Source organism: Corvus moneduloides, chromosome 7, assembly GCF_009650955.1.
Source record: "Corvus moneduloides isolate bCorMon1 chromosome 7, bCorMon1.pri, whole genome shotgun sequence".
NCBI lineage: Eukaryota > Metazoa > Chordata > Aves > Passeriformes > Corvidae > Corvus > Corvus moneduloides.
In genome coordinates this window covers 5623157-5638453 of record NC_045482.1, presented here as the reverse complement: position 1 = coordinate 5638453, position 15297 = coordinate 5623157, and the positions used below count along the sequence as shown (strand labels likewise).

The 15297-nt window shown below is 38.7% G+C and overlaps 1 protein-coding gene across 9 annotated transcripts in view; it reads left to right on the top strand.

Annotated features, from left to right (window-relative positions):
- Positions 1 to 15297, top strand: part of PCNT (pericentrin) — a 74230-nt gene that overhangs the window by 14334 nt on the left and 44599 nt on the right. For 6 of the 9 annotated variants that reach the window (XM_032113867.1, XM_032113865.1, XM_032113866.1 and 3 more), the window contains exons 8-22: positions 67 to 159; positions 378 to 554; positions 1494 to 1749; positions 3605 to 3663; positions 3840 to 4014; positions 4624 to 4760; positions 5295 to 5406; positions 6395 to 6427; positions 8066 to 8330; positions 8544 to 8631; positions 9176 to 9392; positions 10281 to 10519; positions 11478 to 11944; positions 13135 to 13711; positions 14351 to 14584. In XM_032113867.1, the coding sequence (XP_031969758.1) occupies positions 67 to 159; positions 378 to 554; positions 1494 to 1749; positions 3605 to 3663; positions 3840 to 4014; positions 4624 to 4760; positions 5295 to 5406; positions 6395 to 6427; positions 8066 to 8330; positions 8544 to 8631; positions 9176 to 9392; positions 10281 to 10519; positions 11478 to 11944; positions 13135 to 13711; positions 14351 to 14584 (3129 nt within the window). The remainder of the gene's footprint in view (positions 1 to 66; positions 160 to 377; positions 555 to 1493; positions 1750 to 3604; positions 3664 to 3839; positions 4015 to 4623; positions 4761 to 5294; positions 5407 to 6394; positions 6428 to 8065; positions 8331 to 8543; positions 8632 to 9175; positions 9393 to 10280; positions 10520 to 11477; positions 11945 to 13134; positions 13712 to 14350; positions 14585 to 15297) is intronic. The other 3 variants (XM_032113871.1, XM_032113868.1, XM_032113869.1) reach the window with 2 other exon arrangements.

The window sequence follows — 15297 nt, the reverse complement described above, 5'->3', positions numbered from 1 at the left end:
GCAGGAGTCATGGGATTTCAGAATGCTTAAGGTAGCCATTGCAAATGTTTGTATGCCTGTTTTCAGATAGAAGAGCTAAATGCTGAAATAAAAGACAAAGTGGATGAACAACAGAAGTTGGAAGAAAAAAGGAGGGAAGAGATTGCTGTAATAAAAAAGGTACATGCTGTAACTGGGTTTATTTTGGAAAAATAAAGTCATTTTGCATTGTCCTTTAAGCAGTGTAAACATTTTAGAGATGCAAAATTCTATTCATTGTTTTTTTTTTCCATGGTGCTTTTGATTTGGTGTCAGGAGGAGGGAAGAATTCTGGTTCCATAATTAGGGGTAAACAAGCTTATTTTGAAGAAAGCTTTTCATCTGTGTATTCTCTGCAGGTGCATGAACGAGAGCACAATCGTGAAATCTCTGAGCTGGCTGCTAAACATGCAGAGGAAATGGAGAAACTCCGTGCTGAGCTCAAGGAAGAACAGGGACACCTTTTAGATGAGCTCCGGCAGCAAATGGCAGCCACACACAGAGCAGAGCATGAGCAAGCTCAGCTCCAATCCCAGGTAAAAACAGGAAACACAGTGATTAATGTAATATTTACCTGTCTGTTGATGATCTCTAGCGTATACAGAAATCAAGGAGCCTTCTCCTTAATTTTTGTGGATATTACGTGTGCTCTTTCAGGTGGTGCTGCAATCGAAGGAATAGGAGTGTTCTCTTGGTGGGTGGTAGTAGATATTTTTTAGAGGAGTTCTCCAGAATCCTCAGTGCAATTATATTTTAATGTTAATTCTGAAGAAAACTGGATGTTTAAATTGACGGCTTTAAGAGAGAAAAAAAAAGTTTGTAATTTTTTGTCTTGGCAAGTTTAACAAGTAAATGTTATAAAGGATATTAAGCCCCTCCCAGTTTTTAATTATCCTACTAGTACAATCAGGAATGCTTTCCTGCTAAGCTGAAGTGTGAAAAACTGACTTTTTCTTCTATATATTTCTTGGGTTTTTGAACACTTCCACTAAATGTGAAGTGGAAATGGAAAGAATATGTCTAGTGTTAGGTCTAATTACAACCCGTTGGTACACTGGTTAGTTTACTTAAGAATTGAGAAGTGGTGAATTTTATTTCTACTTTCTAGTATTACTTAGAACTTTACTTTGTTAACAAATTATAATCATCAGCAAGCAAAAGGAATTCTTTCAATAGACAGTGAAGGGCTGGGGTGTTGTGTTCTGCTCTGATGTGAGGAAGTGGACAGATACAGGGTATTGTAGGAGATGAAGAGGCAGGTAAGGAAAGCCTTTTACATTGCACTGTAAACATTCAAATCTCGTAACAGCTTATTTTAAGGGTTCCTTTAAGGGTCCCTGCCACAAAGAAACACTCTTCAAGTACGGAAGGGCAAAACTTAGATATGTTTAGCAGTCAAAAGTGAAACTGGTCATGAAAAGAGCAAGCGCATTTCATTAGAGTGGAGGGAGAAACTCTTTTTTCCTCTACTGCAGACACTGCACAGCCTTGAACTGGAAGCTTTACGCCTGACCTTAAATAATATGCACACCTCTCAGCTGGAGCTTACACAGTCCAACTTGAGGAAAGAGAAGGAGACTGCCCTCATGGAGCTGCGGGAGATGCTCAATGACAAACGTGCTCAGGAGGTAGCAATTCTGCAAAGCCGTCACCAGCTGGAGTGGGAGAAGATCAAAGAACAGTATCTGAAGGAAAAAGAAGATCTTAAGTCCAAGTATCAGCAAGAACTAGGTATTAAAACTGGGGAATAAGTATTTTCTTCCTGCACAGGTTCCTGTCTTGGTGTAGCGCTGGCCTGTGAATGACAGCTGGTGTTGCCTCTAATACGGGTGGGACTGCCATGGGCAAGAGTGAATGTTTTATATATGAAAGTGAAGTTGTGCGGCCCTAAGTTTAGTTGTTCTTCATCTGTAAATTAGTGCTAAACTGAACTACTTTCTTTCAGAAAAAAAAAAAATTCATTCTTTCTCTTAAAGAACTTGATCAGTGCAAAGAGTAGAGCTCTTATCCCTTATGTTTTGTCAGGGTTTTTCTTGCCCTAAGTCAGCACTACTGTTGTCTTTCTGAGAAGATATGTGACTGCTTCCTGGCTTTCCCTCTCAGTGTTAGGAAGGAGTTGGGAAGGAACTGAAAGGCTCAGAGAGAACCTGTAGCTGAGTGTCCTTTGAGCTGCATTTCATATAACATTGTATTGTGGCATGAGCAAGAAGGCAGTAGCACCTTATAGTACTGAAGGCCTGCTGATGGTGCTCTTTGCATTGTTTGGGAAATTTGCCTCTTTCCAGGTCAGACCATTTTTGACCTGTATGGCAGAGCTTGAGGAATTTCTGGAGAAAGGCGAATCTTGCAGCACTCCACTGTAGAAATTTACAGAATCGCAGGCTGTTTGGGGTGGAAGGGCTCTCTGGAGATCATCAAACCCCTGTTAGAGCAGGTTCCCCCAGAGCAATTTGCACAGGATTGTGTCCAGGCATGTTGTGACTATTTGCAGAGAAAAAGGCTCCACAACCTCTCTGGGCAGCCTGTTACAGGGCTCTGTCACCCTCACAGTAGAGAAGTTTTTCCTTGTATTCAGATGAACACTGCTAGTTGCAGACCTCCAGCTAGACTCTGCAGTGCTCATCACACCCCTCTGAGCTCTGAAATAAGGTTTAGAAACCATTCCTTCCTTAGGGAAGTTGTCCTTTCCTAAGAGAAAGAGAACATTCATTTAAGGATGTTTCTTTATGACCTAAAAGTAGGAAACCATTTGTTAGCACCAGTAGTGCAGTGAACTGATAGCACAATGGGATTTGGGAGCAGGAGGAGGTCATGGTGCGGTTCTTAATAACAACACTGTTAAGGTGTGTTTTGCCAATGTAACTTTATACCAATTTAATATCTAAGTTTTCATTTCCCATAGAAAGACTCGAAATAATGGTTGCATATTATAAATTGTTAAATATTATAAATAAGCCAAGGCAACAGTGCTTTGATGCTCTGGGAAGGTGGCTGATAGGCCTTTACAGGGTTCCTGCGAATCAAAAAAGGGGCCAAACACAAAGCTGGAATTAATCAAGGGAGGAGCTAGAAAGGAAAAAAGCTATCGGTGTCAGTGATAATTGAGCAGATGGTGGCATCTGTCTTGCAGTCTTGTTTCCTAGGCATTTGTAGAAGAAATTTGAAGTTTCCTACCTGCTGCTGCTGCCTGCTACTCATTCTATCTTTCTGGAGATGATTCTGTGCTCACAGTGGTGTGCAGTGAAATGTTAAAATCAATATCAATAGTCATTTGAATTTGTATCTTTATGATTATTTTTCTTTTTAGTATCATGTTCTCTGTAGAGTTAAGCAGGCTTTACTAATTAAACTGAACTTTACTTTCTGGGTTGTCTTTGCAGCTGTAAGTTCTAGAATGCTTGTTTTCTAAAATGAAAGTGAATTAGTGAGTAACGTAACAGCAGGTGTGGATAGAACCCAGCACCTTACCCTGCTCTAGGCTTGCCCATTTAAGTCCTGAGTTTGAAAATTGTAATCTCATCCATATTTCTACTTTTCATTTAATAATATTTTATGTAAATTTATTAATAAGTATTTTATTTCACAGTTGACCAGAGAAAGAAAATAGAATTGGAAATGGAAGAGACACATATCCAGGCATTAGAGGTACAAATTCTGTTCTTCATACAAGAAAAAAAATAAAGTCTCTTTCTGAAAACAAGAGCTGGTACAAGTCCCAGACCTGCTACACATTTATTGTAAAGGACAAATAAATGGAGAAAGAAGTTTATTAATTTACTCAACGTGTTTGCTTTAATATAATGCGTGTCTTATTCTTGTAGACCCTCAAAAGAGACTGGGAATTAGAGTCTGATACACATTTAAAAAACGTGTGTGAAGAGCTGTCTGGAAAACATCAGACTGAGATGATTGCACTGCAGAAGTCTCTGGAAATGCATTTGGAAAAAGTCAAAGCAGAGCTGGGACTTCTTTCTGTTGAGAACGCACAATCTAAAAGTATGTACCATGGTCTGGGAGGCAGCTGTTTTATTGAGCAGTGACAGCTAAGTGATTTTACAACATATATAAAAGCAAATACAAGAAGCATTTATGTAGCCCTATTTAAAAACTGGGACGACGGCATGAGACTGTCTAGACAACAGGTTGTAAATGAAAAATTGTTTAAAACTTGAATAGCATTGTTGTATTTTTCTTTCCAGAGAGTATGAGATGTGAGGCAAATATTATAAAGGGAGGTGCTGTTTTATTTCCAGCTGAAAACCAGTTTTGACAGTTGCCAAGTTAATCAAAACCGTGATTAGTATTAATAGAAGCTTTTTCTAACAAAAAATTGCATTTGGATTATGAATAGTTAAGGCTTAATGGAACAAAAGTTCCACAAACTGGTGGTCTCTTGGCTAACTAACAGTGTGGGATGCAGAGAACTAGGAAGCAGGTCATGGAAATGTTTCACTTTCAAATACTTTACTATTCAAGCAAATCTATGATTCCCTGAAAGCTAGTGTTTAAGCTAGAGACATGCATTTCTATTTTTGTTGCACAGAAGTTGTACAGGTTATTCATTAACCGGGATGATGGAGTAACAGAACTAATTTTTATCTTTAGTGAAATGTATAGAATTGGAGAGGCAACACCAGTTAGCCATCACAAAATTACAACAACAGCTGCAGGCTGAGTATAACCAACTCCTAGAAGAGGTAAAGATGAAAAACCAAGAAAAAGAACAGGATCTTCAGAAGGAGGTAAATTACATTTTTTTAGCTGTTTAGAGTAGTTGATTACTCTTTCTATAACAGAAAACTAGACCGTGTACATATCATTTGGGTGACCTGTTTGTATTTAGGGACGTTACTGAAAAAGCTTCATATACATCTCATGAAGCAGGTAAATACTCTGGGAGTTTCCATAGGAGTTCAAAACCTTTGGAATGCAGTTGCCTTTGTGCCATTTGGTGCCATCTCTTCCTCTGCATTTATATTCCTAATTCGCTGGTTCTCACATTTTGTTTTTATCTGGCTAATGCTTTATTTTTTGCCAGTGAGGATAATTGTGGCATCAGGAACTAATTCTTCCGTCTCAGAGGAGTAGGTGTAATAGTTAAGAGATGCTGCTACTCAGTATCTCTGGTACTGTCAGGAGCTGAGAATGGTGTTGTCACTGTTTCCACCTATTTCTGACAGAAGTCTTTCTTGCATGTAAAATAAGCCCTGAGAACAAAATTGTTTAACAAGTTGTGGTGGAGGTTTTTTTGTTTGTTTTTAACACGTTTTTTGTAGCTGGACCAACTTCAGGTCAAGCATGAACAGCTCAAGGCTCAGTCACAAGAAGAAATCAGGCAGCTTTGGTCTCAGCTTGACAGTACCCGAGCAAATCGACAAGAGCTAAGTGGTATGTTCAAAACTGACACACTTTAATTTTTGCCTCTTCTTCATACAGAAGTACACATTATCGACACAAAATACTTTAGCTATGTACCAGAAACACACAGGGAGGCCACAGTGTCAGTGGGTTGTAGCTCAATGATCTCTTTCTAGATGGAGGTGAGTCAGTGTCAGATGACAGGTCCTGCAGTGTCAAAAAGCATGGTCTGACCGTGGGGAAAAGCTTACTCCTGTGCTTTTCCTTTCCCTTCCCACTCCCTTCCTGCACACTATAAAAGTCATCAGTGAAAACCAAGGGTTTTTTATTGAAATGTCAAATTAAGTATAATGTAATTATAATATATTATATGTATAATGTAATTATAATAATGTAATTAAAAACTGGAGAAAATGCTGGTCAGTGCAACAAAATGCTCCTATTTGTATTTCTGTTTCAAGACCCAGGTATATTAAATAAAACACCCAGTTTTGCAGTGTAGTGGTTGGAGATGGCATACACTTTTGAAATAAAATATAACATGTCTTAGATGTGTGTGCACGGACATGTACAACACATTAAGGGGCTTCTGGGAAAAAAAGCCCGTAGAGACCATGACTCTGCCAGTGTTGTCCTTGTGTTGAGACTGTAACATGAGGTTCTTGACTTCAGCTGGGGTAGTTAGAACAGGAGGCACATGTAACATACTTCAAATACTATTTCAGATTTTCTGAATAACATAACTGTAGGTAGCTTTTGAAGTATATTAGGGTTTTGTGAGAATTGGTTTGGTTTGGTCATACAATATATAAGTAATGTTTTCTATCTAGGCAGACTTTACCTTGAATATTTAATCTTTTTGTTGTGATATTACAGAATTATAGCACCTAGGACTTCATAGTATTTGCTGGAATTCTTCTCTGTAGCCCTAATCTTTAACATCTCACATGTCTTTCCATGTTTCTAATCACTCACATTCCCATTCTTTGAAACCCTTTCTGTTTCTTCTTTCTTGAAGATGGTGAGACCAGAATGCAGGCCCATGGTCTAGGTGAGGATCTCTTTTGGTGTGTGAGATCTTAAAGGTGTTTTGTTTTACTCTGCTGTTCTTCATTTGAGTGATGATTTGACCATGCATTTGGGTTGATGGTAGGATTCAAATCATGGCAGCTGGATGATGGGATTGCTGCTCCGGTGTAAGAATGACCTGCCAGTTCAAAACAATTAAACACTTTTTTGCATTAATTTTGTGCCGGTAGACTTTGGTGGTTAGGCAAAACCTACCCTTGTCAGTTTGGCCTTGCCTTGCATATTGCACTGATGCTGTTACTTGTCCCTTCTTGTCACTTGGTTCCTCTGGTGCCCGTGCCTGGCAGCTTTTCCCTTTGGAAGCAAACTTGAGCCATGGACTTACTTCAGAGAATCATGAAATCATGAAGTGCTTTGGGTTGGAAGGGACCTTAAAGATCATCTCATTCCAACCCCCTGTCATGGGTAGGGACACCTTCCAATATCCAAGCCCCATCCAACCTGGCCTTGAACACTTCTTCTCTTACTTGTTCTGTTTGCATGTTCATTGTGAGAATTTTTTTATGCCACAAGTGTGTTTTCTGGTTTTCTACACAAAAACACATTGTAACAATCAGTTGTGTTGCTCCTGGATGGCGTCCTCTGTTTCCATCGTTTCTTAAGTTTCTCTTGTGTGACGTAAGCAACTGCTTTTCTCCAGGCAAGTAGTTTCTTTTCAAGGAACTTCTCCGAATTCCTTCTTCTTTAAACGTAGTTCCCTCTCAGTTGATTCTGTGGGGATTTGACTAACTTGAATTGTTTGGAAAGTTGGGCTTTTGGGAAAACTTACCTTTCTTGAGATTTTTGTCCTACCTTTTAACTTTCCAAAACGTTACTGCTGCTTTAATACGGAGGGTGGGGAAGAAAGCTCTCAGAGGGCTAATGAAAAGGCTGCAATGCTGGCCATTGTTCTCACTCTCTGGAAGGAGGGCAGCTTGCTGAACTTGCCTTGGTAGCTGCTTTCTACTGCATTCCTGTTTTATTGGTTGATTCTTTTAATCCAGTCAGTTCAGCCTCTGAGCACACAATGGGTAGCAAACCATCATTAAAGTAATCCAGAATTGATTTTATTTTCTTTCCTGTGATTTTTCATTTTCTGCACAGTTTACACTCAAGCTGGTTTTGTTTGGATGGTTTTACCTGGAGCAAATTAAATGTTCTTGAATAATTTATTGCTTCTGGGTGCTACAACAGCAAGCAGGTGTGAAGATTAAGCAATAGTGCAGGACTCTGCATGTTACCAGCCTTGTGCTGGACTGCAAGCAAATGAGGAGAGTTAACAGTGTGTTGGTGATTTTGAGTCATAGCATGGGGATGGTTTCTCTGAATGCAGTGTAACTGAGAATGTCTTCAGAGGAAGGAATTTTTGTCTTTCAGAAGTTCATTTTTCTTATCTCATTGCTATTTCCAGTAAATGGTTCTTACCTCAACCTGTGATCTCTGCCTTTTGTGACTCCCATTGAGAAGGGAGTGGCCCGTGGTGTTTTTAATGGAAGTATTAATGGGGGAATGCCATTCCTAAACCACTGACATTTGGGGTAACTAAATCTAATCTTCACGGAATGACTTAGCCTAAACATATGTATTCTTAGTGCTTGTGTTGGTTTTGCCTCTGTTCCAGAGCTAAAAGAGCAGCTCCTGGCTCGAGCATCACAGGTAAAAGAAATAGAGTGTTTAAAACAGGAGTTTGAACAGCAGCGTCAGCAGAGAAACAGGGAGCATGAAGCTGAATTGGAACAACTAAGACTTTATTTTGAAAACAAGTTAATTGTTGCTGAAGAAAACTACAAAGAAGAATTGAGTTTGTTGCATCAGAGACTTCGAGAACTGAAGAACTATTCACTGTCAGAGTTGGAAATGAGTCAAGATCAAGCAGGGGACATCAGGTGATCTTTTCTTTTTCCTTTCATTTTATGACAGCATGCTTCTATTTTATTTTTCTTTAACATAAATGATGATGTTAGCATGAAACCTATTAGGACTGAGCAGTTGTTACAGTTGTTCTTTGCCTACTTTCAGTACTACGTCATAAATCATCAAGTTCATTTAACTTAATTCATGACGTATCACAGTCTTAAACTTTAAAACCCTTTTCTCAGTTCTTCTGTCACAGTTTTTGAAGAGACTGCTGAGAAAGAGAGAAGTGTTGCACTTGGGCAGCTAAATCAACAGCTCGAACAACAACAGGTAGGATTTTTGATATAAAAGTTCTACTGTTCTTTACATGACCTGTATGAAAACTGAAGTCGATTCCTAGCTCTTACAAAGTGTAAATTAATTTCAGATGTTTAGTAGGGTTTAATTATTTTTGACAAGAATGTTGTAAATTACCGACTTTAAATAGCTCTCAGCCTCAGAGAGGCTGTAGAGCAGAACAGCTGAAACGGTGCTCTGTAATTTTATGCGCTGTTTGGGTTATCTTGTGCTGAGTAAGGAGCTTAGCAGTTCTTCTACACAGGTGCAGAATTCATGGTGTTTCTCTTTTCTGTAGTTCTGGTAGTAATTGTCCTTGTCCTTGTTCTCTTCAAGCCAAGATGCTCTTGTGGCCCTTCTTTCATTTATGCCCCTATTTTCATGCACCTTGCTGTAACTGAAGATCTCAACATCTTTGCTCAACTTGTTTCAAGTTGACTAAGAGTTTGGAAAAGGAATTTTCCTTTGTCTCATTGAAAGATTCTCATAATGGTTTCTTAGAAGCTAAAGATCTCTTCCTAACCCATTATTTCTGTAGGAAGAACTTGCCTGTTTGCAGCCACAGCTTACAGAACAACACAGGCAAGAACTGGATTCCTTGAGATCCTCCCTTGCACTTCAGTATAAAGAGGACCTGATGAAAATAAAGATGGATCTGTCAGACAAATATGTAACAGAAACTGAGGCCATGAAAAGAAAGCATTGTTTAGAACTCAAGCAGCTCCGTGCCCAACTTTCAGAAGAACATTCTAAAGGTAGGATGGTCTGACATACTGGGAAGGAAAAAATTAAGCTGCTTGTGTGGCTTATATTTTTCTTTAAACAGGTTTATCTGAAGAAGTTTTCAACTTATTCATTTACCCTAAACTATGGGGAACATTTAACAGATGCTAATCCCTTTCATCAAGCACTTACGGGTGTGTTGAGATGCAGTTCCAAAGATGTGGTGACCTGAAGTTGTTTATTCTCTAGTAAAAACTACCAGAACTGTGGAGCATTTGCTAAAAGGAGTTGATCAGGTTTCCATTTTTGATGCCTAGAAGGGCACTGTCATACAAACATTTGGACTAACAGTAGGTAACTTAGTTAATTTAACACGCATGGTTATAATTATATTCCACTGTATGTTGGTTAAAAGGATTAGTAGAGCTTTTTTAATTTGCACTTATATTTCTTATCTTCAATTATTTATTTTTACTACTAGACAGAATATCAAAACAGCTTAAATTATAATGTTTAGAGATTTGTCCCATCTGACTTTTGGGGAAATGCCTTGTGTAAATAGTATGTACAAAAGAGGAGATTAAACTTCCATAAATCTGATAATACATTGCCCAGAAAGAAAGTCTGCTCCTCTGGCTGTTGCAGATCAGGAGGGAGGTCTTGCCATAGGTTTTATGATTATTGTGTGTGTTGATACTGGTAGATTCCCAAGGTGGTAATAAAATGGAACAGAATATAAAATCATCCAGCTAAGGGGTTCTCCTTGTCTTGTAGTTAGCATGGCTACTGATAAATTGCACAGCTGACAACATTCAGCTTTATTTCTGTGCATTAATAGGAGCCGTTACAATAAAATAAATTTCAGTGTGTCGTTTTATTGTCTGGCTTGGATTTTTCTTTTATTTTTTTTTTCTTTCCAGAAATCACCAAACTGCGTCTCCAGAGTGCTCAAGATGCAGCACGTCAGGTTGAGGTGGAGGTGGCTGAGCAAGTGTCTGTGCTGGAGGAAGAGCACAAAGCCAAGCTCTCTCTCTCCAGCTCTGAGAAACAGCATATTGCAGAGCTCTCAGAGGAAATAAGGCACTTAAAGGAAGAGATTATAAAACAAAAAGGTGTTTCTGACCAGAATGAAAAGCATCTGAAAGAAGAAATGGAAAAGGTAATTTGTACTACAGAACTGTTTTGTGTAGAGTTGGGCAAGTTCCAATCTGGTGGGAAGGCCAAGGGAGGGAGAGGCAGCACTTGCCTTTAAAAGTCCCTGGTTTGGGATAGTAGCTAAAGCTTTAACTGGATTTGCCTGGATAGACACAAATGTTGGAATACACTTCTGCTTTGGTGTAACTCTTGTACCTCAAAGTCTTAGAGTTGAGAGAATCATACCTGCTACCGTCACTCTTACATGTTAAATCAGCTGTTCCATCTGAGGATAAACTTAGATTGGCTGTTAATTCATTGCTTAAATTGTTGCATATTTGAATGCGTGTGAGAATTAGATGGGTGAAGCTCTTATTTATCAAGTCCTCCTTTCCTCCCTTTTTAAAGAGCCATGGATATGTGTATCCTTTTCCAAGCTTAGAAACTGATGGAGAAAGCCAGAGACAGTCTTTTTTTGGCCTTCTGTCACTGAGCAATCATTTGCTGCTTTGGCTTCTGCTACGTGCTTTTTATGTGGCTTTCATGCTATGTCCAAGGCCACTGCCCTTGTCGTGAACTTGGACACTACATATAAAATGCTACTGGAACATAGAAGGAGAAGTTTAAAAGGGATTTTTATTCATGCCCAGTATAAACACCTAAGCTGCCCATAGCTGTATAAGTTGAGCTCCTGAAAAGAAGATAGGTGGCCTCAAGAGAAACCAACATAGAGTACCATATTAATTCTAGAATTTTGCCTTATTTTTTTCTTAATTTCATAACCCTAATTAATTCTTAATAATGCATTGAATTTAATGTGTGTCAGTTTATAAATTGTCATTTCAGCCTTACTTTCATTAGGAAGGATTACTTCAAGGATTTAATCTTTCCAAGATCTTAAATGCCTGAGAGCGTTCACTTCATGCACTTCAGTTTGGTTTTAGTGGTTTATTCCTTTTTCTTTTAAATAATTGTCTTCACAGGTAAAATATAAAATTGCTGAGGATCACAAAAATGAACTAAGAGAAGAAGTCCAGAAAATAGAGAATATGTACAAAGAAAAAGAGAAGAAATGGCAATGTGAAAGTGAGGCCCAGAGAATGCTAGCAGAAGAGAAGTTATCACTATTGCACATAGAACTGCAAACCAGAGCAGAATCTGAGAAGCAAAACTTACAAAAAGAGTTTGAACTCCGTGAAGCTGAAATGATTCAACTTCAAGATCACCAAGCTGCCAAAATTCTAGAGCTGGAGAAGCTGGTGAAGGAGCAGCAAAACAGCTTGCAGCAGCTGGAGGACAGCCTTGCAGGTGCCCAGGCCGTGCAGAAAGCTCAGCAGCAATACGAAGCTGACCTGAAGGCAGCCAAAGCCCTCATGGCAAAAGAAATGGAAAAGGCCACACTCTGCCTGCAGGAAGAATGTGCACTGAAGCTCCTGGAAGCACAAAACAAGTCAGTTTCCCTGAGGAGTTCACTCATTGTTAGAGTTGCTTTTTCTTGTTTTAAACTGAATGAGTGATAGTGTAGGGAAGTCACTTGATGGCATTATCTAACTTACATATGTAAAGCTTGCTGTCCCAAGGAACAGCTGTGCTGTCTATTAGGATCTGCTGTAGGATTTTGCTTCATGTAAAGGCATTTCATCTAGTCTAGCAAATAAAATGAAGTGTAGTCGAGTTTTGCATGCTGAGAGTACAACACAGCTGAAAATCATATACTTTAAAGAGAAGTGTGATAGGATATACAAGTGGAAAAATTCTCTAAATATTTTTAAACAATTTGAATGAATGTAAACAAGCTTTTCCTGGTAAATGGAGTTTGTGCTAACCATTGAATGCTGAGGTTGATGGGGCCACCTTTGGTATTCTTTAGTTCTGGTTAGATGCCTGGAACTGCTGTTTTTCTTCCCCTTCCTACATCTGTTGTTTCAAGTGAATTAAGGGAAGTAAACCACATGTTGGTATTTGCATGCATTGCTTCAAATTTATCCCTTCTTCCCTCCTCAAAAATATGTTCACAGAACAAGACTGGAGAAGTAATGACTGTAAGAAAACACTGAAAGCAGCAACTTAACTTTTAGATAACTGGTTTTTGGTTATTGGTGTCTGCATGCAAAATACTGTAGTTACTGATTGCAGTAAGTGGCAGGACTTCAGATCTTCTGCATCAAGCTTTAAGCAGAACCCAGAGAGATGAGTTTGGAAGAGCCCCCAGGTATCCCACATAGACTTCCACAGTGGTTTTATGTCTGTCTTTAACAGATGTTTTTAGAGGCGTTTCTCATGACAGTTCATTTATTTGCAGACAACACGTTTGAGATGTAACAATGTATGTACCATGAGATACTGTCATGGCAGTATTTCTCAAACATGTTGCTCTGTATTTGTAAGTTAATAGGGGTGCCAGTCTCTCTAGCAATAACCAGATACTCCCAAGTGACATTGCAGAAACCTTTAATTATGTGGCTATGAAATCATCATTGTGGCTTGCTTTGAATTCAATTCTGTATTTGAAGCATCAAGTAAAACTTGTGGAGGCTGAGGTCTATTTATTTTCCTTTGATTTTTATTTATTAGTTCAATTATTTAAAAAACAGTGACTTTTTTGACAGTAGTCTCTTAATGTTCTTGGAAATAATATAGGTTTATGGAGGAGCACAAAGCTGTGACTCAGACGTTCACAACTGAGCAAGAGATTCTTCTCCAAGAGCTGAAAAATAAACATGTGGATGAGCTGGAACTCCAAAGTCAGCAGTTACAGGAGAAGCATAAGCAGCAGATTTTGTCTCTGACAGCTGATTTTCAGGCAAAACACCAAGCTGAAATTGAGACACTTAAAGCTACACTGGAAAGTAAACAGCAGATTCAGCTTGAAAGTTGTGTTGCTGAACTAAAGACAAAGCATCAAGCCCAAATCGATGAGCTGGAGGTTAAACACTTATCAAATCTGGATTCCTTGGAGTCTTCCTACCTATCTGAAATTCAGACTATAAGAGATGAACACAGTCAGGCTCTGGAGAAGCTACAGCTGCAGCACAGGGAGCAGCTCCAAGAGCGGGATAAAGTGCATCAGGCACAACTGCTTCAGGAGATTGAGATGCTGAAATTAAAGCATGCTGAAGAGCTTCAGCTTTCCCGAAATAGTTTGAAAATTGAGCTAGCTACTATTCATATGGAAAAGCTTAAAAGCATGGCTCTTGAAGCAGAAGAAGCTCATAAGGTGAGTCAGAAAGAAAACCTGGCATAGGAGGTGAGATTTCATGGCACATAGTGTGGGATCACTTTTCCCCTTGTTCTCAGGGGATATTTTCACCACCTCTTTGTGCCAGCACTGACACATTGTGTGTGGCCTTATTATGAGCTGAAATATGAAACTGCAGCTGAAAATTAAATCCATCTGTTTCTTCCTGCCCCAAATGCTTAGTCTTGTGAGTTTTCTATATCATGTGTGGAAAAGGTACAAATGAGGTATATCTTTTAACATAATTAAGGTTGGAGGGTCTCCATTTTGGGGCTCAGATCTTCTCTCCCTAGTAGAGCTATTGTGCAGTTCTTCAGAAAGTGATTAGAACAAAGTAAATGCAATTCTAGGGGTTAAGCCACATCTCTAGAAATCTAAAGATCCTTCTGAATAAGTAAGGATTTACAAAACTTTTACTGAATAAGAAAAGGAAACCCATTTAAATGCTATAGAGTGTATGTATATGGATGTCTGTATGCTCATCCTTCGTGAAACAATATTGTTCCTGCTTACTTAAAAAGCTTTGATACAGCAGAACATGTGCTTGACAAATGGGTTGCAAAGATATTTGTAGTTACTTTTTATTCCATCCCCTTTTTTTAATTAATGCTTATACAGGATGATCTGAACACAGCTCTTCAAAATCAAAGGCAGTTGCTGGAAGAAGAAAAACGTCTGGCTCTGGATCTCTTACGTGAGGAAGTGTTGCAGATGGAGGAAAAGCACAGGAAAGCACTCCAAGAGCTTCAGGATCTTCATGAGAAAGAAATTAGGAAACATAAAGAAGAGTACTCCAGGGAGTTGGAAGAAGAACTGGGAAAACTAAAAGTACAGCATGAACATGAGCAAGAGGTCAGAATACTGCTAATACCTAAACCCAAAACAATCCATGTTTTATCATAAAGTAAATTCAGTTTTATTAAGCTTAGAAATAAGGCTGTATATCTAGATGCTTTTTGAATTTTTTTAACAGTGCCAATAATAAGAAGATACAATCTGACTTCTGTGGATGCAAGCAGCCGCGAGTGTTATATATTACATTTGTATAGTAGGAGAAGTCACAAATGAAGCTTTATCCAAAAGCTTTATCCAGTTATAACCACAGAACACGTTAAGTTAAAATATTACTAACTTTTGCTTTTTCACTTACTAAATTGAAAATTGGGTGATGTTTCAAATAACTCTCAAATCACTTTTAGAAGAATAGATTGCCTGGGGAGGAAGTTTCATTAGTTTCCTGGGAGGTTCTAATGGTTATCCAGTCTTCAAATGCATCATCCTAGAAACAGGATTTGTGTCTATTCTGATGACTACAGTGACTCTTCTCAGAGAGAGTAGTAGGGAAAAAAACCCTAAATGAACAAAAATCTCTCAAACCTTTCTGTTGTATCTCAGGATAATTGCATTAAATAGAGATGTGTGATGTTTGCTCCCATTTGAACAAGGGAAATCACATCTTTAAAAAAATATGTTCTCCCTGTGTTTCTCTCCCCCTCTTTCCTCCTTATTTCTTTGAATTTTTTTAGGGAAGTGTCTGTTGCAAAGAATAAGCCGGGAATACTTTG